At 35.4% G+C, this 27,395-nt stretch overlaps 2 protein-coding genes and 1 long non-coding RNA gene across 4 annotated transcripts; 2 read left to right on the forward strand and 1 right to left on the reverse strand.

Moving 5' to 3' along the window:
• Positions 1-3,808: 3,808 nt before the first annotated feature.
• On the reverse strand, positions 3,809-13,556 carry LOC130471261 (uncharacterized). Its single transcript, XM_056841285.1, has 6 exons — positions 13,125-13,556; positions 9,058-9,117; positions 6,408-6,638; positions 5,879-6,215; positions 4,854-4,962; positions 3,809-4,077 (listed from the first exon to the last, which is right to left on the reverse strand). Exons 1-4 carry the CDS (start codon positions 13,482-13,484, stop codon positions 6,162-6,164), a joined length of 705 nt encoding a protein of 234 aa, XP_056697263.1. The 5' UTR covers positions 13,485-13,556; the 3' UTR covers positions 3,809-4,077; positions 4,854-4,962; positions 5,879-6,161.
• Positions 9,154-10,714, forward strand: LOC110786221 (uncharacterized). Of its 2 annotated transcripts, XR_002532824.2 has the most exons (3): positions 9,253-9,660; positions 9,812-9,941; positions 10,476-10,714. It is a non-coding gene; the product is annotated as an uncharacterized lncRNA (long non-coding RNA). The 2 variants fall into 2 exon arrangements; XR_008931925.1 differs by having other exon boundaries at positions 9,154-9,941.
• Positions 13,557-18,490: 4,934 nt separating the features above from the next.
• LOC110786242 (uncharacterized) lies at positions 18,491-26,257 on the forward strand. The gene is made up of 7 exons (XM_021990772.2): positions 18,491-18,791; positions 18,901-18,969; positions 19,271-19,438; positions 19,712-19,882; positions 20,010-20,219; positions 22,151-22,239; positions 25,345-26,257. The coding sequence occupies exons 1-7, from the start codon at positions 18,704-18,706 to the stop codon at positions 25,990-25,992; spliced, it is 1,443 nt and encodes a 480-aa protein (XP_021846464.1). The 5' UTR covers positions 18,491-18,703; the 3' UTR covers positions 25,993-26,257.
• The last annotated feature ends 1,138 nt before the right edge of the window (positions 26,258-27,395 follow it).

The raw sequence follows: 27,395 nt of genomic DNA on the forward strand, positions 1-27,395 counted from the left end.
CACTTCTGGACAAATTTTTAGCAAGCTGAGAGATTCGGCGCCCAGGCTTGGGCGCTAAAGATTTCGACGCCCAGCTCTGGGCGCTGAAAATGGTTTCTGGGCGGATATTTTTTTTGGTGCGCTAAATGCTTCTCTATTTTTCTTTTTAGACTAACTTTAGAGGCGCTTTTGCAAAGTTTCTTTTTTATTATTCACATTTTATTATTTTTTTGCACTTTTCATTTGTTTCCTTTTTTTGTTTGTGACTCAAGACGGTTTGAAAATTGGGTTGAATGAGATAGGATAATTTGTATAGGTATTGGTCAAGCATGAGGATTATATCTGCTAGGACTCACAATTTGCAGCCTCGAACTAGTGTCATGAGTTTACATCAACCAAGGCCAATGAGTAGCATGGGGACGGCTCAAGGGAATATCAACAGGACGCATTCAAACAAGTTATATGGTCATTATGCTAACGGTGGTGTAATAATGGGTTTGGGCTTTGGGTATGATGGGCGTATCAATGGCCGTATGTGGTTTGCAGTTGACAATAAGTTCAAGAACAAGAGTCGAGGTAATGGTTTCTTGGGTTATGGCAATGAGAACGTGGATGGGTTAAATGAGCTGAACAGGGCCCCCAGAGCGAAGGTGTCTAAGAGCATAAGGATTGGAAAGGGTAGACATCGTAGAATTTTATGATTTGGATTGGTTGACTCAATTCTTTTCCTTCGTTTACTTGGGTAGATTTCGCACTTTGGGAGGTACGGGCTAAGTATTTCATGGCTCTTTTCGCTCTCCCTTTTCTCTTTCTCTTTTTTCTTTTTTGCTTGGGATTTCTCCCCAACATAAATCCTTCAAAATCTTTTTTTATTTGGGCTAAAAGGTAGATGGTTGTGGTCTTTGAGTCACGAGGCGAGACTGAGTGAGCTTCGTTTGGTAGGCCTATAGTGGACCTTTAATTTTAGTGGGCCTAGGGTGGACCTTTTAAATTGTCTTACTTTGCAAGCGTATTTAGTCGTTTCTTAAAAGGTGCAAATAGCGTAGATTCAAAATGTTGTTTTTACCTTATTGAAATTTAACGAAAGAATTATATCGAAAATAATAATTTTTTGCTTCTTTTCAGATTCCAGTTTCTGGGATTTAATTGGAAGTTGTGATTTAGACTCAAACTTTCGTTAATCTTTCTGATTATAACCCGTGTATGAATACAAGGAGGTGGCCTAGACTCAAAATAATGACGTGGCGTAAGCCTATAATACTTGACCAAGAAACTCTCAGACTTAGGCTAATTGGACCATAACTTTCGTTGGTTGACACTTTAGATTTTAACCCTTGGGTGTTCATTTGTCATGCGCCATGTTGGCAAGGTAGTTAATTGGGGAGATCGAATTTTTATTTTTTCAAGACTAGAATCATTAGTGCGGCTTCTCTCTTAGTGTGTATTGCTTTACCCCAATGGTAGCCCTATTGGTATGCCGATTTGGGTATTTTCATGGTTGGTCATGTTGCATTCATGGAAAATCTTTTAGTCTGTACTTAATAGTATTTCAAGGAGTGAGTGACTCGAAAAGACTATGATAGTCGTGACCCAATGTGATTATAAGCCTTGAGGCCATTAATTTTTTCTTTGCCAATGGTATTGACACCTTAGGTTCACTTTGGGAGTTGTGCGACTATGGGGGAATGATTTTCAGAATGTGACCGTTTCCATTTTGCAAATACATAACATATTCTTTTTATGGGTGAGAGAGTATTGAGGCCGTGGATTCCTAGCAAGGGATGACAATTACATATGGGTGCTCATTGATTTAAATGTTAGGAAGGGAGACTCAATATGGTTTAACCTTTTAGCTTGCAGAACGACACCAAGTATTAGGACCGATTCTATGGATAAGACAACTAAGACTTAGGATTTAAATTGTACTTTGGCATAGCCTAGTCTAGACTCGAATTTACTTATTTTCCATTTGAACATTTATTTTTTGAAGACTTTATTCGAACATTATCTTTTTTGAATACTTTTCCCATGTGACATTCAAGGTCGTTTAATTAGCATGTTCAGTTTTGGTGCCGAGCATTGTCGTCGTCGGAGGCCTAACAACGACACAAAGAGTTATTTATTTTTTACAAGTCGCTTTTAGAATCGAGTGCTTTTTCATACGCCCTCGTAGCAATTGTTTTTACGAAAAGTTTTTTTTTTTTTTTTGCTACGTATTTTCTTCATGCATGGGCACCGAGGCTGTTGTGCCTGACCAAAAGGCCAGGCAGCAACTTCAGCGCCCCGCAGTGGGCGTAAGAAATATTGGCGCCCAGCCAGGGGCGCTGAAAATGCGTCCCTGGTTGGTACTCGTTTTCTGTTCGCGTATATTCTTTTGTTTTATGCGACTTCGATTTTGCATGCCTGCCTAATAACGTCCTTACGCGTTGTGCAGCGTTTGTGGGATTCGTTACAGGCCATCCCGAGCGTCGCTTATTTTTGTGGCGATCGTTCGGGTTTGTGGAACACGTGTTTCGGTATAACTCTTTGGCAAATTAGTCTATGAATGTTTGGGCAGTTTTTTAAGGTCGTTGGTTTTCTAGGATAGTTTGTCACACACAATCACATATTTCGCTACACATAACTACATTACAAACATGGATTTGAAAATTAAACATGCCACGTAGTTTATGATAGGCTTCTATGGGTAGTTTATTTGCGTCTGGCTTGGTACCGCTTCTATCGTAGATCCAACACATGCCCCGGTCGAGGTAGTGTCTTCAACAGACGAATTTCGCCCAAGAGGCCAACCCGCAAGTGCAAGCCAAGGGGGCATGCAGGCGAGAGGGACCTAATGAGCGAGCGTTTGGGTTCGGGATAGGTGTATACCTGCACAAGTACCGAGTGGGAAACATGCGCGGCGTATGCACCCCCCTATTGGCGAAAAAAGGTATCCTTAGTCCCAACTCCCGAGGGAGCTGAGATTCGTTATGATTTTCTGCCCGTTCACATTAATATGCTGATTTTCAGGTCGTCCCAACTTGATGGGGAAATAAACGCGGGGTAGGATCGTTTCACCCTTCGGCTATTTTGATTACCTACAAGCACGAGTATTTCCTTCACTATCCCCAGTGGAGTCGCCACTGTGAGGGGGTCAAAAAAGCGCGAGGCTAATGTGTGACCTTGTCCCTCGTGGGTGTGACGATTCTTTTTATTCAATCAAGTGTAATTAGATTTCCTGTGAGTATACACCCAATTGACTAGTAATATAGGAGTCGCCATTCAGTTTTTAACGACAATGAGAAAAACTGACAAAACCCGGTTATCGTGACATAAAGGGAGTGCAATTATGTTTGACCACGACGGCCGTAGGTTCCCTTGTGATCCCTGGTGTGGGGATCTCTCAATATACACCCGCAAGCACTAGTAGAAAAAACCCTTATTGCAGCGGGCTTTTAGACCCCTGTTGCAGCGTACATCGTATGCTGCAACTGGGGGGCCTGCAACAAGTCTGAACTTGTTGCAGCGTACAATGTTCGCTGCAAAAAGTACTTTTTTGCAGCGTACATATGCATGTACGCTGCAACAAGTGTCAAAATTTTGGCAAAAATAGTGACTTGTTGCAGCGTACAAAGAAGTGTACGCTGCAAAAAACTCCACTTGTTGCTGCGTACATCTATTTGTACGCTGCAACAAGTCTGAAAATTTGCCAAAATTTAGACCCTTGTTGCAGCGTACACATATATATATGTACGCTGCAACAAAGCACTTTTGGCGGGAAAATTCTAATTTTGTTTAGGGACTTTGCACCAAATATAGAAACCTGTCATAACAATAATAGAATATCACAACCTGTATAACAAATATATAAACAATAACTGTAGTTTTGTATATATTCCAAAACCAAAGTGCACGTACTAATACATTTAAATATATGTACGTTCCAATTTCAACGTACGCATACATTTTAATACAAAATATTGTTCTATAACATCTAAGCCAACTCGATCAAACGCGCTCAGGCCAATAATAAATACTTTCTGGTAAAAAACTTAGCCCATTGCTCACGAACCACATCAATTTCCTCACTAGCATAAGGCGCATTCCTGTAGTATAGACCTTCAAAAACAAAAATTTGATGGGAGCATTAGATTAAATGTCATTTTAGTCTAAATATGAACTATAACGACCCAATGAGCCTTAAATGTGCATAAATAGATTGAAATGAGTATTTGAAAACTTTAAAAATAAGCATATTAAACATGTAATAAGTTTGAAATAAGTCATTAGGTTCTTTAGTTCACATTTGGGAACGAAAATGTCATTTTAGTCTAAATATGACCTATAACGACCCAATGAGCCTTAAATGTGCGTAAATAGATTGGAAAGGGTCTTGGAAACTTAAAACTAAGAATATTAATCATGTAAAGGGTTTAAAATGAGTCTTTAGGTTCTTTAGTTCAAGGTTAGGAGCGAAAATGTCTCATTTTAGCCTAAATATGACCTATAACGACCAAACAAGTCTCAAATGTGCATAATAGATCGGATTGAGTCTTGAAAAGTTAAAAATAATCATATGAATCATGTAATAAGTTTGAAATTAGTTTTTAAGTTCGTAAGATCAAAGTTGGGAGCGAAAATGTCATTTTAGCCTAAATATGACCTATAACGGCCAAAGAAGTCTCGAATGTGCATAAATAGATTGGAGTAAGTCTTGGAAAGTTAAAACTAATCATATAAAACATTTAATATGTTTAAAATGAGTCCTGAGGTTCTTTATTTCATATTTGGGAGCAAAAAGGCCTCATTTTAGCCTAATATGACCTATAACGACCAAACAAGCCTTATAGCAATTCAAAAATTGAAGAGACCATAAAGGAAGCAAAGGTTGTTACCAGGATGGCAGGTTTCCCTGTAACTAGTAGTTCAGTACAAGTCATCGATCCAGCCCTAGAAACAATAAGATCTGCAGCTCCATATCCCATGTCCATAGAACGCAAAAACCTTATAAAAAACGAAAATTATGTTCAGATCATGTACGGGAAAAAAAGAACAATCAGATGGACTTTACTGATCCTAAAGATGATAGTAAAAGTTTTGAGACACACACGCAAGCATATATATATATCTGAAACAGACAAAAGAGGTTTACGGATAATGATTTCGTGTTCAAAATCAACACAAAAAGTCAAATACAAAATTGACAGTTGAAGCAGGCCTGTAAACCAAAGAAAAGATTTGGATCAACAACATTGACTTCCAGGAACAGAATTGGGTACTGAATAAAAGATAAAACATATACTCCCTTCATTCTATAACATAGGGGATTATCACACATTTTGATGAGGCCCATGTGATAAGGAGAGGAAGGGTGACAACTGACAACCACAAACCCCAAAAGGAATGTGACAATCATTTCATTTCAAAACAGCTAAAAAGGCCATTGTTAAAATTAATCAAGTATTCAAGAGCTGAGGGAATAAACTTGCTTCTGGGATAGGTTATTCTCTAGTCACCACTTATTAGTTATTATATGAATTTCTTTACAGGATAACAGTGAATTGGAACACGAGCAAAGATGCTCTAACCTAACGTAACAATGACTTATTATCTATGGTGAAGATAGGACACTTGTGGTACAGCAGTGCCAAAATATCCTCTCCAAGGAACCAAAATCTTATGCATTTGGTGTACAAGCTTGGCATGTAGCCTGCGGATTTATCTTGACAAATTGTAATTTGTAAATCAACATAGGCTAGGATTATCTATAGTTATATGAAGCAATTGAAGAGGAGTAAAACTACTCAGCTAGTTAGCAACTTAGTACAGTATGACAATAGCTTTCTCATAAATAAACATCAATGGAACATTGGAACAGCTATAATGGTGAGTTAAAATGGAATGGGAATCGAAAACTCACGGTGCCAATACCAATCGAGGATGGTTTCGAACAAGGCTCTCCATCTCATTGAATGATTCAACACCAGTCTCCCAAATTATATGCAAATTTGGCCGCTGCTCCAACATCTGAAAATAAATATTGAATAGAGCAATGTTCATAGAATTAGCCCCAAAGGATCCCCCAAGCACCAGCAGCACCACCGCCTCCGATTCTGATACCTTAGCCAACCTAGGGAAAAAATACGTCCTTGCCACGGCTTTTGACACAAACTTCTTTATTAACAACCTAACCGGATTCCCACTCACCACAATCTTCTTCTTTTCAATAGGAAACCGGTCAACAGATGAATTATAAGCTACCAAAAAAAATCAAACCCTAACAATCAATATCGGAAAAAAATGTATTAATTAACACAAAAAATAAGAATAATTTATGTAATCAAACCCTAAAAATACGAAATTGGGGGGAAAATCAAGAATTGACTAAAAGCAAACCCTAAAAATACGAAATTAGGGAAAAACAAACACAAAAAGTTGGAAAACTATACCTCCTCAAACAGATTCGCGCAAGAGAGAGTAAGAGATCGAAATACTTGGGACTGTGACGGCGAGAACAGAACGCGATGGGGGAGATGAGGCGAGAACACAGACCCACCGGCGAAGACAGCGACGCAGGGCCGAGCAACGCCTGAGTTCGACGGCTGCTGAGTTCGACGGCGGCTGAGTTCGACGGCTGAGTTCGAAGGCCAGATGCTTGGAGAGAAGGAGTTGAGAGAGCGCTGGAAAATAAAATTTTGAGATATTTTGTTAAGTGAAAAAGCTATTGACGAAATAACGTTATTGCAGCAAAAAATTTTGAAACGCGGACTTATTGCAGGGGGCAATAGCATGTACACTGCGATAAAGTCGGGTTGTTGCTGCGGGCTTTTATTTTGTACGCTGCAACAAACACATTTTCTGCGAACATTTAAAATGTACGCTGCGATAACCCTTTAAAGGGTTTGACCCGCGTTGACCGACTGGTTGTTGAAGCGTATTTATACATGTACGCTGCAACAAGGGGGCTGCAACAGGGGTTTTTTCTACTAGTGAAGGTAGAGATTGAGGGTTCGGGGGACTGTAACTACCGAGAGGAGTAATTCGCTCGTCGATAACTCCAGAGGCAGGATATCCTTACTAGCTCAGCATAAATAATTGAAGGGACATGCGTTAACTATTAAACTAATCTGAGTTGATTTTAGCAATATGCAACATATAATACTAATTCGATCGTGATTATCTGATTTAAATAACATTAAGGGACCTAGCATGATAATCCGATTTCCCAAAAATATTATATTTGTTAGGCGTGATAGAACAATCATATTAGGTTAGTTTAACAATTCATAAAAAGGGCGAGAAAAGCAGTTAAATCATCGAAAAGGGACACATCACGACGCACCCTTGAGAGGTGCGTCACGGTTCTCAGAAAACTAACCACTTTGACTTTGCTATTTCTCCTTTTTATTTAACGAATCTCAATTATGGGACAGGATACGTTCTGTTCGATTTATGGATCGATTGCGACAGAACGCGTGAACAGTTTCGCAGCGAGAGGCTTAGGCTAAGGAGTTTAGAGTCAATACTCAGAATATATTATGTGTTGTTGTCTGTTGTTTCACGTCGAAACTAGGGGCCTATTTATAGGGAAGAGTTCGTGGAAAGATAGAATTGCAGAGTTCTAATCCATAAAGAATTAGGAAAAAACACGTCCCAGGTAATTTCGGCGCCCAGCTCTCGGCGCCCAGGGCTGGGCGTTGAAAACAGAGATCCATGTAATTTCAGCGCCCAGGGCTGGGCGTCAAAGATTTCGGCGCCCAGCTCTGGGCGTTGAAAGTGATGTCTGGGCCGAATTCTTTGTCAGATTCGGATTCCTGAAATCCGTAGAGTTTGAGATTAATTCGAGTCTTTTAGCGCGTATCAATTTTGTGACGGAATGCGTCTGGGCCCGTTACGAACTCTAGGCTCGTTAGGATTTCGATTAATACGTAACTCTTCTTTCCGAATCATATTAGGAATAGGATTCTCGCAGTTTTCTATCTCATTTAGGATTTATGTTGGAATGCAACACCTAATTCTGACAGGTTTCTATCTTTTATGATTTGCCACTTTTATAAGCTACCTTTTACGGCAGTTACTATTTTTAGCAGGTTTCCATAAATAGCAGGTTTCGGGTGAAATGAAATGGGGAATCGAGATTCGTTTATTTTATAGGAGATGCGTTGTCAAGTGGAGTTTTTATGCTTTCATCATCGAACCTTTCCCTTGCGGGAACGGGGACAAAAGTAGGTGTCTACACCACCTATTCTGGTTTACTGCAGGCGTGGGAAGCAAGGGAAAAGGAACCAAAACAACAACAGCACCAACAAGGCAGGAGCGGGTAAAGAGAGCCGTTCACCCAACTAGAAGACAAGAAAGGCCAGCAACAAACATTAATGAGTAGTGTTGTACTGTCAGCTGTAGTAATTAAATATAGGAAGAAAGGAAAGAGAATGCATTGTGTTTTGTGTACTGAATTGAGATTTGTAGCCTAAAGCTACTCCCTTGGAGACTTGTAGCCTCAAGCTACTGATTTTGTAAAACATTCTCTTAAGAAATTCAATCACTTAATCTTTCTCTTCTCAATTCTGTTGTGTCTGTTTATAAATTCTGTTGTGTATTGCTAGTGTGTTACATAACTGCCCCAAATCTTGCCAGAACGGGTTGAAATGAGCTCAAAGGCATATAACATATTAGGTGCACCCGGGTGCACAGTGCACCCTCTCACATTTTCCCCTTACGTGTGAGGAGAAAATATGAGAGGGACCACCCATGGGTATAGAAATACCCTTGGGTGCACGGTACACCCAAGTGCACCTAATAATTTTCACAAAGGGCAAGGCATCAATTGTTTTTTTTATCTACCAGACTCAGGGGTTTTGGTATTAATATTAGGTAGGTTACCACCGCTGCCGATCTCCTTAAAGTTAGTAATGGAATTGTTTTTTTTTATAGCAGCTTCCATGAATTGGTAATTTGTCCAAGCTTACCAACTCTCGGGTCAAGAAACCTCGTAAGAATTAAGCAACTTTTTTTTTCTGGCATCAATGTTTATTTAAAGAAGACAGGAAAAAATAACACATCCTTGTGAAAAAATTATATAGGAAAGAAGAATCTTACACACATGCAATACTTGTTGTAAGCGGACCAATCTGCTTTCTTCTCTAGTTCATAAAATTCCTGTAGATAATTAGAAGTATAACTCAAAGCCATGTGATAATGACCATTCAAAAGAAAATGGGCATATGCTACACTTCAAAGATTCTTCATCAATAAGTTCTCATTTGGAAAAACTGTGACTGTACATTTAACACTCCAACAAAATTTAACTCTAGTGGCATTATTTTAGTGCCATTTATAACAAATGTTGCCTAAGATCTTGAATAGTATCCAAAACTTACACCTTTAGATGACATATCATTAAATGCCACCAGCAAATGCCACTAAAGGCCCTTTTTCACCAAGCGGGATTCTATATTATAATGCCACTTTGCCCAAATTTTTTGAATGACCAAAATTTTTTGAATGACCAAAATTTTTTGAACAACCCAAATTTTTATCTTTTCATTTCAATTAACCCACAACTTTCCAATATCTTCATCTGATTCCTTTTCCTCCTTCCTAAACTACAAGTACCTTTCTTCCCTAATCTTGAATTGTATTGGTCTATTTCATTATTTTGCAGATTTTTTTTCTTCGAGAAATTGAGTTCTCTAAATTTAGGTATAATACATTCTTCTCAAATTTATGTGATTCAATTTAAGGGTTTGAGTGATTATAATCATTGTCACAACTTTGTTAGATTTTTAGAGGTATGCTAGTCAATTCTTCTTTCATTATCATTCTTCTTGCTACTTATATTCAGAATTCTTAGTATCCTTGTCAGATCTGCAGCAGCCATGTATTACATGGTTTCTAAACAAGGTTGTAGCAGCGAATGACGACGCTTGAAAGTAAACAGCTCCGAGAACTGAACGACACCGTGAATTCTTCATCCTTTAAAGGTTAATAATATTCTTTCAGTTATAATTCTTCCTAAAGATTTAATTTTTCCCACTATATAAAGTTTAATATCTTCAATTTCTGCTAAATCTATTGTTGTGCTGCTGTAAGTTTTAGCGATGAATGTCAACACAAAAATGTTTGTTACAACAGATGCTTAATTTCATTAACCAGCTTCTGGGTTTGCTCAAATTTTGATTAAAAATTATGTTTTTGTTTAATTTATAGTTTTAATTTTCAGAGAAGTTCGGTCAATAATTATTGATTTAACCTCTTGCTGAATTGTGAATTGTGAATTTGATGATTGATATTGAATCATATTTTCGTTAACGTGCTTCTTTATTAAATCCCCTGGTTTGTTTTTTCTGCCTTTTTTGGTTGATGCAATTAGTGGATTTGGTTTATTATATTTCAGTCAAACTATTTTACTTCGTAAGTCTTAGTGATTGACCAAGCTTGGTTAGTATGTTATACTTTGTCTAATATTTGGTGTAGATTCCACTAACAAAATTACTGCTATGCCATTTTTGTTTCAGGTGTTGAAAGATACAATTGGAGACATCTTTGTTCAAGATTTTGTAATGCTTAATGACGTTGTCTTCCAATTTTTTGTTTATTTCAGAAGTAGTATATTGATACTTGTATAGAAATAGCTTAATAGACACTAGATTGGTTCATATATATGACGATCTTATGTATATTGTTCAATATATGAAGTATATGAAATGCTGAAGTACTTTGCCAATAAAATTTTCATTTGTGTATACAACCCAAATTTGAAGTATAGAATACTCCCTCCGTCCCAGATTAGTTGTTACACTTATCTTTGCACAAAGTTTTAGGTGATAAGTGGTTGTTTGGTTATCAATTGTTATTTTATTGAAAAAGTAGATGTGATAGGAGTTAGTGGGGTATTTTTTTAATTGAATGAGAGAGGGTGTGGGGACCAAAAAAGTTTTAGTGGGAAGAGAGAGACAATATAATAATTGTGGGGTCATTCCTAATTTAGAAGTGTAACAACTAATCTGGGACGGACGAAAAAGGAAAGTGTAACAACTAATCTGGGACGGAGGGAGTATCATTTAAAACATAAGCTTTATTGTAGAGAATATATATACATGGGAAAAAGTGTGAATGCAAATTGCATATAAAAAAGGTTCTAGCGGCATTTATTTGGTACTATACCAGCATATGTGATATATGCCGCTATATGTTTGGGTGACATTGGTTCTTGCGGCATTCAATTAATGTCGCTATAGCCTTTAGCGGCATTTACAAATGCCGCCTAAGCCTAAAATAAATGTCGCCATAGCCTGATTTTGTTGTAGTGTAAAAGAAGAAAAATAATTGTAGTTACTAAATCCTTTTAAACTCAACAAATAACCTAGCTAAGTAGTAAATCTCAGCCTATGCACCTCTTAGCTAGTAAATCTCACAGACATGCAATAATACAAGGAAATCTATTTAACATATCACAACTATAGTAGAACAAGTGTAGTGGTGCAATATAACTTGTACTTGGAGTAATTTATAAAAGAATCAAAATATAGTTGCCAAAAACAGCAGAGTGAAATACTACCAGTAACAGTCAACAGTTGCTAATGATTCAGACTTTTAAGGCATCTATTCTCTTACTTGCTTGACTTCAAAGGAATAATTGTATTTCAGTATGGTATATGGTCTGGTATCAAAAAACAAAGAAGATACCAGTAACTGTAAGTGATGGGCCTGATGGCAATATAATTCTAGCACAATATCTGATTCTGTGAAATTGGGGCAATACGAAAATAGATTCTTGAAGGAGGATGAAGAAATTAGTCAAGAAAAGAGATTTGCCATAATTTATGAGAATGTGTGAGTATATTGTTTTGGTTTGTCTTCCGAACCTTGTTAGAGTTCCTCCTTAATCTAAATGTCAGGTAAGAAAAATAAACAACAGAAGATAGAAAAGTAAGATCCACCCAGTAGATTGGGTATGTCATGTGGTGAACTTAAGAGTCTGGGAGACTCCAACTGTCCAACATTGTCATTATATCGTATTCTCTTATAGCCTGTTTGATAACCGGTAATAAATCACAGTGACGGGAATGAATTTAATCGTAATTTGGCAAGGAAAGTAACATAACAATGTCCAAGACAATGCCATTTCATCCCTAAACTTACTATTTCTGCACCAATTTTCATTCCCACCCAATAAAATTCCCCTAATGGTAATATGCTAATGAAAACTTTTAAAGAAAATGATATACTTGAGGTAAATGAGCATTATCATGGTCATTAGTATATGAATTTTCTTACATATTTACAAAACATATCAACTCCCATTACCTCCATTCATTACCATCAACCAAACGAGGCGTCAGAGGAATGAACTTAAATTTAGATACTTCAATAACAAATTATCTAATACCATACACAACATTGCTCGCTTAGAACTGGGTGGAAGAACAATCTAATTGTACAATGAAATTCCCAGGGTAGAAAATTCATCAGATGGTGACACGTGAAATACAAAGGGGCTCCAACTTATTTCGAGCGAGTATATTTTTATTCTACACACTTGTTTGACTACAATGCTATTATCCTCATGTACTTCATAGACAATCTACACCTTCAACCAACTACTTAAAATCTTCTTACATTTTTCTACTCATAGGTTTAAGTTTCGTTTTGAAAAAATAAGTACCGGCATGGGCCGCATGGCAATCAACCAGTCTTTCTCTTCAATGAAGTCAGGCTAGCAAAATCTTTCACATACTGATCTTTAGCAATTCTTATTCATTCTTTTACCTCTACAATGTCCTCTTTGTACAAATAACTTAGCAGAAATGACAACTGCAACACCTAATTTCAAGTTTAAAGAAACAAAACATCAAACAGTTGGCGTGCTTCCAATATGGCAATATAATCGAACATAACTAAGATCATATTTAACTTTTTAAGCTATAATTAAAACAATCCCACAACAAACATCAGCAAGAAAATAACATAACCAACTTCTCAACATTAAACCCATTGATTAATTTATCCCACAAATGGAAAGTTATACAAACATTAAGCATTAACTAAACATTCATTTACAACACTGATCGACGAGTGATTTTGTTATATTTATAACTATAAGTTGAATAAATAAAAACCGAATAAAAAGGTAAAAAAGCACAAATTAATTGTAAATATTTTACCTTTGCTTCTTGTCGACATTCTTCGGAACAAAAGGGTTCGTTCTGAGTTAGAGGATTGTTATTGGGTTTTAATCTTTTAAGACAAAGGTAACAAACGCAGCTGATTTTGGAGAGAGAAGGGTGAGAAACCGCGGGTTTTGCTGTGTGAATGAGGTCAGCAACTCCGATTCTCCGAGTAGCAAAAACTCCTCGACCAGATGACTCGGTGATGTCAACTCGGATCCGCGGAGGTCCTGGTCGAGCAGGTTCTTCTCCGGCATGGCTGATTGTTGTTGAGAATGTGGAAACAGAGTTTGAGAAATGGTGAACGTGAAAGTAGTTGTTTGAATCGAGGAGGGAGACAATGGATAGTTCGGGCATGCTTGGATTGAGGGTAATGTATTAAAGGGGTAATAAAAGTCAAACTAAGGTAATTGAAGGTGATAATGAGGGGATGAAGTGGTGGCAAAGGGAACAAGCTAGTGTTGGCAAAAAAAAAATAAAAGGGAAGGGGGAACGAATACCCCCATCATGGGGGGAATAGTTACCCACCATCCACTAGGGTGATTATTATCCTCATTTGGGGTAATTACTTCCCCCTTCCTCCCTTCTCCTCACATCACCACCACTACCACAACTTCTCATCACAATATACCACCATACCACCCTCCTTGCAACCACCTCAATTCACCTTCATTGTCCTTTTATTATGGTGGTTTGACTTTTATTACCCCACAATCCATTACACCCAATCCAAGCGTGCCCTTCGAAATAACGATGACATCGGGAAAATTTGGGTCTCGCTTCAGTGTTTTTTCCATCGTCAGTGGTACTATTTGACGAGGGTTTGTGGGGGTTAGTTTGCGACTAAATTGAACACAAGTCACCAAATATAATGTTTTTTTTATTACCAAGTAGGCAAGTACCGATCAATGATGTTTTGGCCTAGTGACTAAGATTGAGGGCCTGTGTACAATAGGTGTCAGGTTCGAATCTCCCCGTCCCCATTTATAATTTATATTGCTCTCATGACTCATTCGCACACAAAAAAAAAGTAGGCAAGTACCGACAAGGAGAAAGTGACTAAAAATTAGGGATAAGAAAAATCGGATATCCGATTCGGTTTTATAAACCGGATTGAATACCCAGTTTTTCGGATCACAAAACCATTATCTGTATCCGATTTGGTTTAACTGGATATCCGGCTTTTCTGATATCCGATTTAATCGGATAAAAATCGAATAATCCGAATCCGATATGCAAAACTAATTCTTAATACCCTGTGAATAAGCTATTTTATTCTTTTTTCCTAATAATCCAAAAATCATGTACCCGGTAATTATAAATTTAATAAGCTTAATATGTAAAAGTTTATCTTACATAGAGTTTTTTTTTTTTGTATTTCAACATTTGTTAATCACAAATAATATAACGTACATGTAGTATTTTAGTATAATCATATAACTAAATTGGTATTTTTTCTTTAGTATTGTATCTTATAAACTTATATTCATGTTAATTATGAGGGGTATTTGATGCGTTGCGTGAAACCTCGGGCAAATTTTATGAAAAAACCAATAATTCAAGCTAGTCCATCTAACTTTCTCAAATTCAAAATTCACTTTCCTGAATTCAAAACTTTTCACCATTTGTCAGTTCTTGACAGTTGGCGGTATATTCTTGAACTCCAACCATTGGTTCAACCCGGTTAGGAAGTTTGGATCAAATATGAAATCCAATGTTAAACGAACCATCATTCTTTTTGGCCTAATGGCCCTTGATCCATATTTTTTTCAAATAATAATTAATTACCCAAAATCTAAAACATGTGTTAAAAACATGAAATTAAAGAATTGAAAAAAAGTAGTTTAACACCAACAAATATTAGGATATTGGCGTTTTATATGAGTACTGCATTTGAGTTGTTTGTTGAAAATTTTGCGGTACTGTGTTTAAGTTTTGAAACAATTTAAAAACAAAAATTTAAGTTCTTTAGGTTATTTTAATCTAAATTCTAAACCTCTTTAATTTTACAAAATACTGTGTTTTGGCACATTTAGAGCATGGTGTATCAAATGATTTGTTGCTCATTTAAAAGTTTTGTTAATTTCAAATTGTCCAAATAAACATTTTTTTTTTAATACGTCTAACTTTAGATATCTCCAAATACAAAACAAATATACACCACGTACAATTCTAAGAGCATGAATAAGGGGAGTCTCTTAAGGGGAGAGGGGGAAAAAAGCTATCTCTTAGGTGGGAAATAAGAGACTCTTAATTAGAGTTTGTAAGATAAAATTCTAAAATAAGAGCTAATTTTTTTGCATGAAAATAAAATTAAAAAAATAGATTAAGAGAGAATAAGAGTTAGGGTTAAGAGTTAGTCCATTTCTACAATTTTTGGGAAGAGACTCTTATTTTTTCTCGATCTAGAAGAGACTCTTATTTTGAACGGATTTTTCATGAAATGACCCCGAGATTTGTCTTAATGCACCAAATACCCCTAATCTTTCCAGAATGCACCAAATACCCCTGACGTATACAATAATATCTCAAAATGCCCTTTTATATGACGGACGTTAAGTCTCCGTTATAATATATTTACCTTTTTACCCTTAATTAATCTTCTTCTCGATTTACCCTAAATTTAACTCCTAATTAAATTAATGTATTAGTTAAACCCCTAAATTAAAGCCCCTAAATAAATTAATTAAATTAGCCCAATTTTAGCTATTTTCTCTCTTCCCTCCCTACCTTGTTGCTGCTCTTCTGCTCCCTACTGCTTCTGCTCACCATTACCATCCTCTTCTTTCTATCTCTCACCACCATGGCATCCAATTGGCTTTCTGCTCCTCCACTTTCTATTTTCTCTCTTCCACCCCCTCCCGCCTCGCCTCAACACTCTCCTCCGCAACATCTCGTACGTCCCTCAACTCCACCGCCTTGCACTGCTCCAAAACCCATTTCATCTCCAAGTTCAAAGATTCACACCAGTCCCTCATTGCCCCTCCCTCAACTCCACACCTTAAATCCTCTATTTGGGAATTCTGAAAATTGGGCAAATTGAGCAACTTTGCCCTAATTTTTCCCCCAATTTGATTTGATTGAAAAACCCAGAAAACCAAACTCTAAAGTCCTTAAATACGAATTGCAAAGCAGAAAGTTTGATTGAAATAATTGGGCTTAATAATTGAAGTTATAGGAGAGAGAAAGAGTGATTAAGATCGAATTGGTCCTCTCTCCACTGGAAAATTTCTTAGAGTGATTAATACCCATACCCAGAGACACCCTGATATGGCTGATAGATGTTAGTAATATTAGCCTTCGGGTAGTTGTAGTTGATTGCAGTTTTGGTTTAATATTGTGAATAGCTTTTCTCAATTTGCAGGTGATTGAGAAAATAGAAGAAGAAAGAGATTTGAAACTGCAAAGGAGGGAGAGATAAGAAATCAAAAGGAAAAAGAATTTTTTTTAAAAAAAATAAAATTAAAGTTAAGTTAACGGAAAAGTTAACGGTGTTGACGGAAAAGTTAACGGTGTTGACGGAAAATGGCTATGAAGGGCATTTTGAGATATTATTGTATACGTCAGGGGTATTTGGTGCATTCTGGAAAGATTAAGGGTATTTGGTGCATTAAGACAAACCTCGGGCTCATTTCATGAAAAATCCGTATTTTGAATTAGTGCTTAGGTGGCATATGAGAGAGATTAAGAACCCCTAAATAAGAGTCTCCCCTAAATTATTGTTGCTCTAAATTATTTAATTCGACCCTTAGGGTTAAAACTAAATCCAAATGAATTATTCGATTTTAATTGGATTGAGTTTTGGAGTTTCGAATAATAACACCTAGGGGCCGTTTGGTTGGAGAAGGGGAAAGGGAAAGAGAATGAGAATGAGAATCAAGGAGAATGGAATGAAAACCCTTTGTTAAAGAATGTTGTTTGGTTTGTCAATTCTTCTCCCCTCTCTATCTCCTAAGTAAGATAATAAATAATACGGAGTAAATGATATGTAATAACTAATATGTAATAAATAATAAATAATAAATAATGAATATTAAATAAATAAATAATAAATAAACAACAAATAATAAATAATAAATAATTTTTAATATTTATTATTAATAATTATTATTATTTATATTTATTATTATTTACTCCCTCCGTTCCTAAATACGTGTCCAGTTCCCATTTATGGCGTTCCCTTTTATGTGTCCACTTTTCGTTTTTGGACATACATCTTTCCCAATTTTCTATACACTTTTTCCACTTTTCCATACACTTTTCTCACTTTTCTATACATCATTATTACCTTTTCTTACACATTCTACACTTTTCCCACTTTTCAATCACCACCTCCACTTTTATTTATACTTTATCAATAAACAATTATCTACTTTTTCCTTTCCCAAAAAAAAACATTCTCAATTATTACCTCTTACACACCATTCAATTTTATTAATTACCGTGTACATGTCCAAAGTGGACACGTATTTAGGAACGGAGGGAGTATTTATTATTTATTATTAATTATGAATTATAATTATTCATTATTTATAATTTATTATTTATTATTTATTATTAACTATTAATTATTAATTTTTTTATTATTAATTAATAATTAATAATTATTAATTATTAAATATTAAATATTAAATATTAAATATTAAATATTAAATATTAAATATTAAATATTAAATATTAAATATTAAATATTAAATATTAAATATTAAATATTAAATATTAAATATTAAATATTAAATATTAAATATTAAATATTAAATATTAATTATTAATTATTAATTATTAATTATTAATTATTAATTATTAATTATTAATTATTAATTATTAATTATTAATTATTAATTATTAATTATTAATTATTAATTATTAAATATTAAATATTAATTATGAATTATGAATTATGAATTATTAATTATTAGTTATTAATTATTAATGATTAATGATTAATGATTAATTATTACTTACTTATTATTAATTACGAAGTATTTATTATTTATTATTTAATATTTATTATTTAATATTTAATATTTAATATTTATTATTTATTATTTATTATTTATTATTTATTATTTATTATTTATTATTTTATTATTTATTACAAAAAGAGAGTGGTCAAGGGAAAGGGAATGGCAAACCTTGGGGGTGGTAGGGTATCATTGTAGAGGAATTTAGGGGTAAGTGAAAAAGAAAATAGGGTAAAGAGAATGACAAAAACCACCAAACAAACAACAACAAATGGAATGAAACCCCATCATTCCCCTTCCCTTTCCTAAAGCCCCCCAACCAAACGCACCCTACTTTAATACTTTTATCAGATTATTATCCATAAAAAGAAACAAAATGTAATAAAAAAGTTTCACTTTCCGCAAGTGATGCATATAAACCAGAGGATTTACCAGTAAATCGAAAAAGGAGAGAGAAAAGGAGTTGGAAAAGCGTATTGCTCCACATTTGCAGTACCACTTCACCATTCCAGAATACCCACTCACACTGCCCAGAATCTTCAAAATCCCAATAATTTTAGCCCTAAATTTCTCACTCTCTCTCCTCTATGTGATTCCGCATCTGCTAAAAAAATGCGAACATTCCTAATTTATCTTACTATAATAACCATCTTCCTTCCTCATTTTCCACCTGCTACTGCTGCTGTTTCTACTCCTGCTGGTCAGTTATGATCAATTTCATTTAATTTTCAATTGTTAAATGAACAACCCAGTATGATTCTTCTTCGAATTTCAATTTTAGATTTTTAATTTGGGTTTTTTGGGTGCAGGTCCATTGATTAAACACCTCTCTTCATTGTTTAAATGGTCCAAGAATTCTCCTAAATCTTCCCAATCAGGTACTTTTATTGGGGGTTTTGTTTAACTAATTTTCTTAATTTAGTAATGTTGATTTTATATGTTGGTGATTTAATTGTTTGATGGGTGTTTATTAATTAGTGGAATTATTGTTCAGAAGTTCTTATATATTGATGGGCTTTTTTTTTTTTTTTCTTGTGCTGATTCAGTGATTTGGAATTTGTGTGTTAGAGACTCAATTGTTTGATGGGTGTTTTATGATTTGGTAGATTTTAGTGAGGTTGAATTTTTGTTTCAGAAATTCAAATATTTGATGGTTTTTTATTTTTTTTTGTTCAATAGATGGACCAGTAGTTCAGTTTGAGAAAGGGTATTTAGTTGAGACAGTTGTGGAAGGGAATGCACTTGGAGTTCTACCCTACTCAATTAGGGTATCCGAGGATGGAGAGCTCTTTGCTGTTGATTCTGAGGCTAGCAACATTGTTCGAATCACACCTCCACTTTCACAATGTATGCAATCTTCATTACTCTCTTTAACTGCTTATATTTTGTAGGTTTTGTTTGATTATCTGATTTCATATGTCTTGTGCAACTATCATCTGCGCTCACATTTTGAATGAAGGATTAAAGGAGAATCTAGTACCCTGATACATACAAAATCATATAATTTTGGCCATGTTTGTGTAGTTTAGGGTGTTAGTTGAGACAATTATGCAGAAGATAGCAAGCATTTTCGACGAAACTCATGAATAGGATTTTGAGGCCATTTTTTTCGTGCTGCAGATAGTAGAGCAAGGCTAGTGGCAGGATCATTTCAGGGTAAAGCAGGGCATGTAGATGGAAAACCAAATGATGCTCGTTTTAATCATCCGAAAGGGGTGGCCATGGATGACAAAGGAAATGTGTATATTGCTGACACGGAAAATCTTGCTATTCGAAAGGTCGGAGAAGGGGGTATGTACAATGGGAATGTTACTATATATTGATAACTGTTTTCTGTTCTACTGTTGTTTTCCGTATCAATTCAATTGGTTTTGCTCCTACTTGATTGATGTTATGTCTCTTAAAAAATTGTCTGCAGGAGTGACCACAATAGCTGGAGGGAAGTCAAATGTTGCTGGGTACACAGATGGGCCAAGTGAGGACGCAAAGTTCTCCACAGATTTTGACGTGTTGTACGTTCCATCAACCTGCTCTTTGTTAGTTGTTGACAGAGGAAATGCAGCACTTCGGCAAATCTCTCTCAATCAAGAAGACTGTGATACTTATTACAGTTCCATTTCAGTGTCAGGTGGGGTTTTCATGTCATCTGTTGTGTTTTGATCTTCTCATATAAATCGCTTGTTTGTTGTTGGGTTTGGAGTTTCCTAGGAATTTCACAAGAGCTCATTGAGTTCTGAAATTTTGAGAAAATAGATTGTTGAACTTTATAGATCAATCCCCTAAATTCCCAGGCATCATTCAAGAACCAAAAATGTCAAAAGTTATTCTTCTAATCCAAAATATAAGGTGTTTTTTACTCTTGTTGTTAATTGTTAAGACACATTAATAACTTTGTTAGATTTAATTTAAGTTCTATTACGGAATATTATTGTAATACTATGACTTGTATATGGAAGCAAACAAACTAGCTAATGACTTCTAGTTTAGATAAAAGTGAGTAAGTAATTAGGTTTATGTTCTGTAGCTGATGTTTTCGATGAAACAGCAGCATATCATGTTTTATGATTTCTAATTTTTAATGTTGTGATGAAAATTTATCTGCGTAGAACTTGGACCATATCTCATATGTGAAGGCCTGCTGAGTTTAAACTTTAAAGTCTATATAAAATGTATGTCATAGAGGCCGACAAAATGGATGGTCTTGTTCTTTGCGGATTTTCCTTTGTTGTATCTTACTCCACAGATGGTGTCTAAGACCGTATGATAAATGTTATATGCTGTTCAAACTCTTCAAAGCCATAAATTTTATTAACAACATATATCTGTTGGAATAAGAACCTGGCCAGTAGCTATAGTTGCTGTGAAATAGTTGAAAGATGGAGCAGTACAGGGTCTCCTTTGGTTCATACATGTAAACGGCATGTAACAGTTAAAATTTAGAGTGATGTGCCATATTTTCTAGAGACTATCTTTAGTATTTGTTGCCTAATTGTTCCAGGATTATCTATGATAGTTGCTTAGGTTTATGAAAATAGTGTTTTTGTAAGGATATATTCTCTTGTGTTAACTCCTAACAGGTTTAGAAAAGTAGTATTCGTTTCTTGATTATGTTAAAGATATTGAAAGTGATTTGATGGGTTAAAATAACCTAAAAAATTTATGAGTCAAGAGGTGAAGGGCTTTGTTGATAGATGTATAAAAAATTTAAGAGAATACGAAATCAGCTTTGTTTGTTAAAAGTGGCTTGGTTCCAAGATGTGAGATGCCTTTTTGTGCATATGAATCTGCAGCCCTGGGGAAATGCCTTTCCTAATTTGTGGTTCTTGGAATTTTTCTATTCAAGCATTCAAGGGGTTTGTCAGAATATCATGGTTGTGAATTTTGTTTGTAGGAAAGTGTTTTCTCTTGTAGTATTTCCAATTGGGTTCATGAATGTTCGATCATCTCGAAAATGAGTTTGGCTGAAGTTATCATCACTAAGTAGATAAGAAATGATATACTTCTATTAGTGGGTGACTTACATTGATGTAAGTATATTTGTTGATAGTGAAGTGGTTTTGGTTATTTTACCTTCACAGGATTTCGTCCACATAAAATGTCTTGTGCTGTTCTCTTTATGTTTACTTGTTTGTACGGTTATGTCGGTTACTCTTAGCTAGTTGTGGGATTAATTTGCTAAAGTTTTGTATTAAAACATGTTGTTTAATCCTTAATTACTCTGGTATCACAGCAGGTCTTCACTGTTTCTGCCCCATTGTTTCTGAAATTAAATTTTGGATTAACTAATTAGAGTTGGTTGTTGATACTGTTTGTTATGTTCTCATGAACTTGACCAAAGTTTTGATAGCTTTCATTCTGCTAAAAAAGCTGCTTTTCTTTGGGCATCAGAATTACTGGTTGCCTTTCATTTATGTGCTGTTTTTAGGGGAGAAACGAGCTGTAATTTTATCAACTTATATCAAATTCCACTGAAGCTTGTAGACTTTGGGGAAAACAATCCTTTCATTTTTGTGTTTTTTAAACAAATGTTAATCAATTTCCTGGTTCTTGTACTGGCAGATATTGTCATGGTCATTGGTGCTGTCTTTGTTGGATACGCCTCATGCTTGCTTCATCAGGGATTTGGACCTGCTTTTTTCTTGAAATTTGTGAGTATTATTTATCCCAGCTTTCTCTCGGAGTAACAATATATTTGTGTAAACGTAGTCATTAGTTCACTTGAACTCTAATTGACCGTTCTACTTTCCTTTACTGGCTTGGACATGGATGCAAATGCTTGTTCTTCATTTTCTTCGAATGTGCTTAATGTATGAAGGCTCCCATAAAAAGTTTGAACCACCCGTAACAACTTGCTACATTTAGGCATCTGCTTTTCCTTAAAAACTAAGGTGTAAAAGTTCTGTAGTTCATCAAGCTGTCAAAATTAATAACATTGGCAAGCATCTGTTTAGCCCTTCCCCGTGTAACTATTAGCTTATATGAAAAGTAACTTTTTTTGTGTAGACAGAGCTCATTGGTTCACCACAGTAAATTGAAACTTCAGCTTTCTGTGGTGGCTTGTGTGTGCAAAAGCTCCACCCAAGTTTTAACCATTTTTATAGCTACCCCCAATCTTCTATTACTATATACTAAAAGAGACACCAGGAATGACACGTGTCAATTTCTGGTGCAATTTTTTCCCGCCAAAAACCACTTCCCAAAAAAAATGTATCTGTTTAATTTTATTTTTATTCTCTACCTTTTTTTATAAACTATGTATGTATGAAAACAAAATTTAGTTAATAAATTATGTTAATAATAGATACGACGTAATAATAATTATTCTAACGGATTTTTCATGAAATGCCCCTGAGATTTAACTAAATGCACCAAATACCCCTAAACTTTCTAGAATGCACCAAATACCCCCGAGGTTTTATAAAAATATACAAAATGCCCTTCATGAGCTTTTCCGTCTATACCGTTAACTTTTATGTTAACTTTTAGCTCTAATTTTTTTTTTCTTTCTTTTTTTCTTTATTCTTTTCTTTATACTCTTTCTCCTTCCCAGGAGTCTTTCTTCTACCACCCATATCACCACCGTGCCCCACCACCATGTTCCATCTCCACCCGCCTCTTCTCTTTCTCCACCCCCGAAGACATCATCGTTGAATGCCATAAACGCAAGCCCAACTCTGTTCCTTGCTGAAGGAGGAGCTAACACCAATCTAGTCCTCCCCAATTCTCTCTCCCCACCCAAATCCCCACGTCCCCTCCTCCAATCTGAACCAAATCACGAAAATCGGAACCAAATCCTAATGTTTGCGAAAATCGAACCAAACGCAAGACCACCAGGAGCTTTTTTTCCAGACTCTTGTGCGAATGTTTGCGGGGTTAATTATTGTTGGGTTTAAGTTATTAAATCATCCAAAAATCCTAACTTAACCTTTAAAAACAACTGGATTTGGGTGCGAATGAGGAGACCCAGATTTTCGTTTCATCAAAAATAATTTGGTTAGAGAATATCAAAAGAAAAATAAAAGAACAACCATGGATGAAAATCAAAACAGATGTTTCTTCCAAGCCAAATGGCTAAACAAATTAAATACACCCCCTTCTCAAAACCCCAATAAAAAGAAATCGACTAATTTCAACGGTTTGATGTATCAAAACTTCGGAGGAAGCTAGTACTGATATATGGAGTACATGAAGAAGATGATGATGGTGATGGCATAGCAAAAGGAAAGAGAAGTTGGAGCAACAGAAGCAGAGCAGAATAGTAACAACCACAGCAAGGTGGATGCAATGGAGGAGAGAGAACAGAAGGGGTAGAGAGAAAAGAAAAAGAAAATAAATTCTAAAAAAAGAAATTCTAAATTAATTAGGGGATAATCGGGTTAATTAGAGATTATTAGAGGATAAGTAATTGTTAATTAAAGGTTGACTAGATAGTTAGAGCTTAATGACTAACGGCGTTAACGTCCGTTAGTCAATAGGGGTGTTTGATACATTTTTACAAACATTAGGGGCATTTTGTGTATTTTTATAAAACCTCGGGGGTATTTGGTGCATTCTGGAAAGTTTAGGGGTATTTGGTGCATTTAGTTAAACCTCAGGGGCATTTCATGAAAAATCCGTTATTCTAAATTGGTAATATTTTAGTCAAATCGCTATATTAGTAATTGTAAATATATCACTCAATATTTTGGTCAAATTACCATATTACGGAGTAGCATTTTAAATATGCATATTAGATAAATAAATTTAAATGAGTATGTTAAAAATGTTATAACTATGCAGTAGTTTGGCAGATATTGAGTTAAATATTTTGTGAAAAAATATTAATCAAAAACCGTGCGTGCACGGGATCTAATCTAGTTATCAATACTTACCACTCCTAGAAACTTGCAACTGTTAGACATCATCCCCCGTTTATCTCGAAATCTGAGGTAAAATAGTTCTTTAGCTCATGTCCTCAAAACATCTTATTCATCGACCCCTGCCAATATTGTTTCAAGTGGCTCTTATTATGAATATTAACTAGTTTGTGGCACGGGCGTTGCTCCGGGAGTCCGGGTTTTACTTTTAGTGGGATTTACTTATTTTAAATATGTGTGTATGTGGTGCTATTATCTGATTTCCATGCAAGATCAGTGGCCGATCAACAAACTTCCTTCCCATATCCGAAAATCAAAACAAAGTCGAGTTCTCTTCTTCATGATTAGTTGATTATTATACTCTTGTCAATGTTTCCCTCTTCCGCACTCATAATTACACTCCATTACCCTAAGTTTTTTTATTTTTTAAGCTTAAGTTGAGAAGAGAAGAATTGTACATTTATAAGTTAAGTAATTAATTCCCTTTTGTTTTTTTTTTCCCTTTAATTCATTATTATTCATTTTAAAAAGGTTGTATTTATTATTTAAATAGAAAGATATAACATCATTGTGGCTAGCTAAGATGGTAAGAATGGTAACTTTTAATTCAAGAGGTCTAGTGTGTAGTGGTGATGTGGCGTAATAAGGAGGGATCTACGTGGCACATATACGTTCTTATAAACGCCTTTTAATATATTAGTATAGATAGCTCATATTGTGAACCTTAATGTTTCTGATATATTTTCATAACAGCTTTTCGAAATATCCACTTGAATGTGCCTGGTGTTATTAAATTATTTATCTGATGATCTTGATCTCCATGAGCCTTAAAGTTTTCTCAAGGAAGTCTGATATTAGAATTGCTGACTTGGCTTTCAATGTGTTGCATGCATGCAGCTTCAACCTTCAGCATCAGATGTTCCAGAAAAAACATTCACGGAGAAGCAGAGTTCAATCCAAGAGAATGTAAAGGAGGAACAAGTAGCTGGATGTGGATGGCCTCCATTTGGACAGATGATAGGTGATATTCGGAAGTTAGCCGTTGAGTCGCTGAGTAATGTTGTACTTCCGTTAATTCCACCCCGTTTTAGCCCAAGAAAAGGACTGACTCCCTTGAAAGATGCTCTTAAAATGCCAGAAGATGAAGTGAAGCCTCCATTATTAGCCCAAAAGCAGAGAACCCCAGCCCCTGTTTCCGAATCCTGGGAAGCAGATACTAGTGAAACAAGGACTTTGAAGATGAGATCAGCTACTAGTATGAAGGACACAAGTAAACACAGATCTTCCAAAAGACACGAGTATTCTGAATTTTATGGTTCAAGTGAAGTCCCTCATAAAAGTGGGCAGACAAGATCAAAACCCCATAAAGAGAGGTCAAAGCATCGCCACCGAGATAAGAGCGGAGAAATAAGTTCTGGTTCTGGGGCTCATGCGCCTGAGCCTAAACAACCTACTGAATTTAAAGGGGTAAATTATACTGATCCCAGGTTTAACCCTTACAATGTCGGGAATAGATACATGCCAGATGGTTCCTACCGCTATTAGATTAGATTAGATTAGATTAGATTAGATTAAATCTTTTATGGTTAGTGATGATTTTCTATGGCTATCTTTAGTCTTAGTGTAAGAGTGTCTGAGTGAGGATTAAATTTGAGATGGAATCATTTTTTATGGGTTCTGTTCTGTACTAGCTAGATGTAAGAACTTCTCTGATTCGGGTTATGTATGTACGGAGTAGGTTATATCTGTATCTGAGTTGTATTTATCACTTTCAAGGACAAATTACGAAACATACATCTACTTCCTCCTATCTGTGAATGCCACCTGATTTCTGAGTTTAAGATCTATATGATTCATAATAAATACGGAGTATTTACTTGTACTTATTTTCCACTCCTGTCACGTTATTTACTTGTACTTATTACATTGTTGGGGCTATCTTCACCATTGTCCTCGTTTACAAGCAACCATTCTTCTCCGTCAATCGTTAGTTGCGGCACCAACTTAAACTGAAATATGTAGGCGGGATTGAAAAAACTCCTTCACACTTAAAATATGCCGATAAAGAATCCCCAAAAATTCAAATTTTTTACATGAGCAACTTGCCATTGTCCCATCCCAACGAACAATATGCTTTTGACGTGTCTCACTGTCTAAATAATACGAAGTATTGCACTATAAAATCACCCGTATCCAAACATAATGACACTAAGTATAGAGTAGCCCTTTCAAACTCTACTTGAAACTTTGTTCATAGCAAATGGGGTTAACGTATCATACACCTCTTTTTCCAACGGAGATAGAGTTCGTAACGAGGACCCTCTATACTTGTCTAACATATTAGTGTGAAGTTGCTTTTGTTCAACATCTTCAATGGCTAAATCAACCTATATACACATGCAATTAAATCAATTAATAAGGATAATAGTCATAGCTGAATTTTTCTAGATTATACTCACTTGTTTAAGAAATGACTCAAATATACGTACAAACTTGTGAAACATTTAACAAAAGAATAGATACTTTCAGACCTTCCTGTTGTTGTCATTCCCGCAAAAAAAAATATCCACGAAGATAGGGTACCCAAAAGTGTTTCATCTCATAAATGCCAATAACATGTTTACTATTTTTCATGTTACATTCTCCAATTACATGATGCCATTGATGCTCAAATTGGTCTTCCGTGTCAAGCCGATATAGATTCTAAAAGCTAGCACACCATTTTGGATATTGTTGGCGAAGAAGTGCAGTTAACTACTAAATTTGGAAGTGATGTGCCATATACAAGAAGCATGCTTAGTCAATGACATTACTTCGGAAATAATACGTGTCAATGGCATTAAACCTTCATATAGTCATTGTCACAGATTAGGGGGGAAAAAACTTAACCATCAAACTAGCATTCAATTAATAAAATACGGAATACAAAGAAATAGTGATAATAAAAT

The sequence above is a fragment of the Spinacia oleracea genome, chromosome 4, assembly GCF_020520425.1.
Source record: "Spinacia oleracea cultivar Varoflay chromosome 4, BTI_SOV_V1, whole genome shotgun sequence".
Taxonomy (NCBI): domain Eukaryota; kingdom Viridiplantae; phylum Streptophyta; class Magnoliopsida; order Caryophyllales; family Amaranthaceae; genus Spinacia; species Spinacia oleracea.

Bases quoted from the DNA above. Each gene is read 5' to 3' on its own strand.
- LOC130471261 (XM_056841285.1), bottom strand. From the start codon at position 13,484: ATGCCCGAACTATCCATTGTCTCCCTCCTCGATTCAAACAACTACTTT. The intron at 9,118-13,124 runs GTAAAATATTTA...AATTATCTACAG, and splicing joins AATGTCGACAAGAAGCAAAG to GAATTTTATGAACTAGAGAA. The intron at 6,639-9,057 runs GTAAGATTCTTC...TTTATTTTCCAG, and splicing joins ACAACAAGTATTGCATGTGT to CGCTCTCTCAACTCCTTCTC.
- LOC110786242 (XM_021990772.2), top strand. From the start codon at position 18,704: ATGCGAACATTCCTAATTTATCTTACTATAATAACCATCTTCCTTCCT. The intron at 19,883-20,009 runs GTATGTACAATG...AATTGTCTGCAG, and splicing joins TCGAAAGGTCGGAGAAGGGG to GAGTGACCACAATAGCTGGA. The intron at 20,220-22,150 runs GTGGGGTTTTCA...TTGTACTGGCAG, and splicing joins CAGTTCCATTTCAGTGTCAG to ATATTGTCATGGTCATTGGT.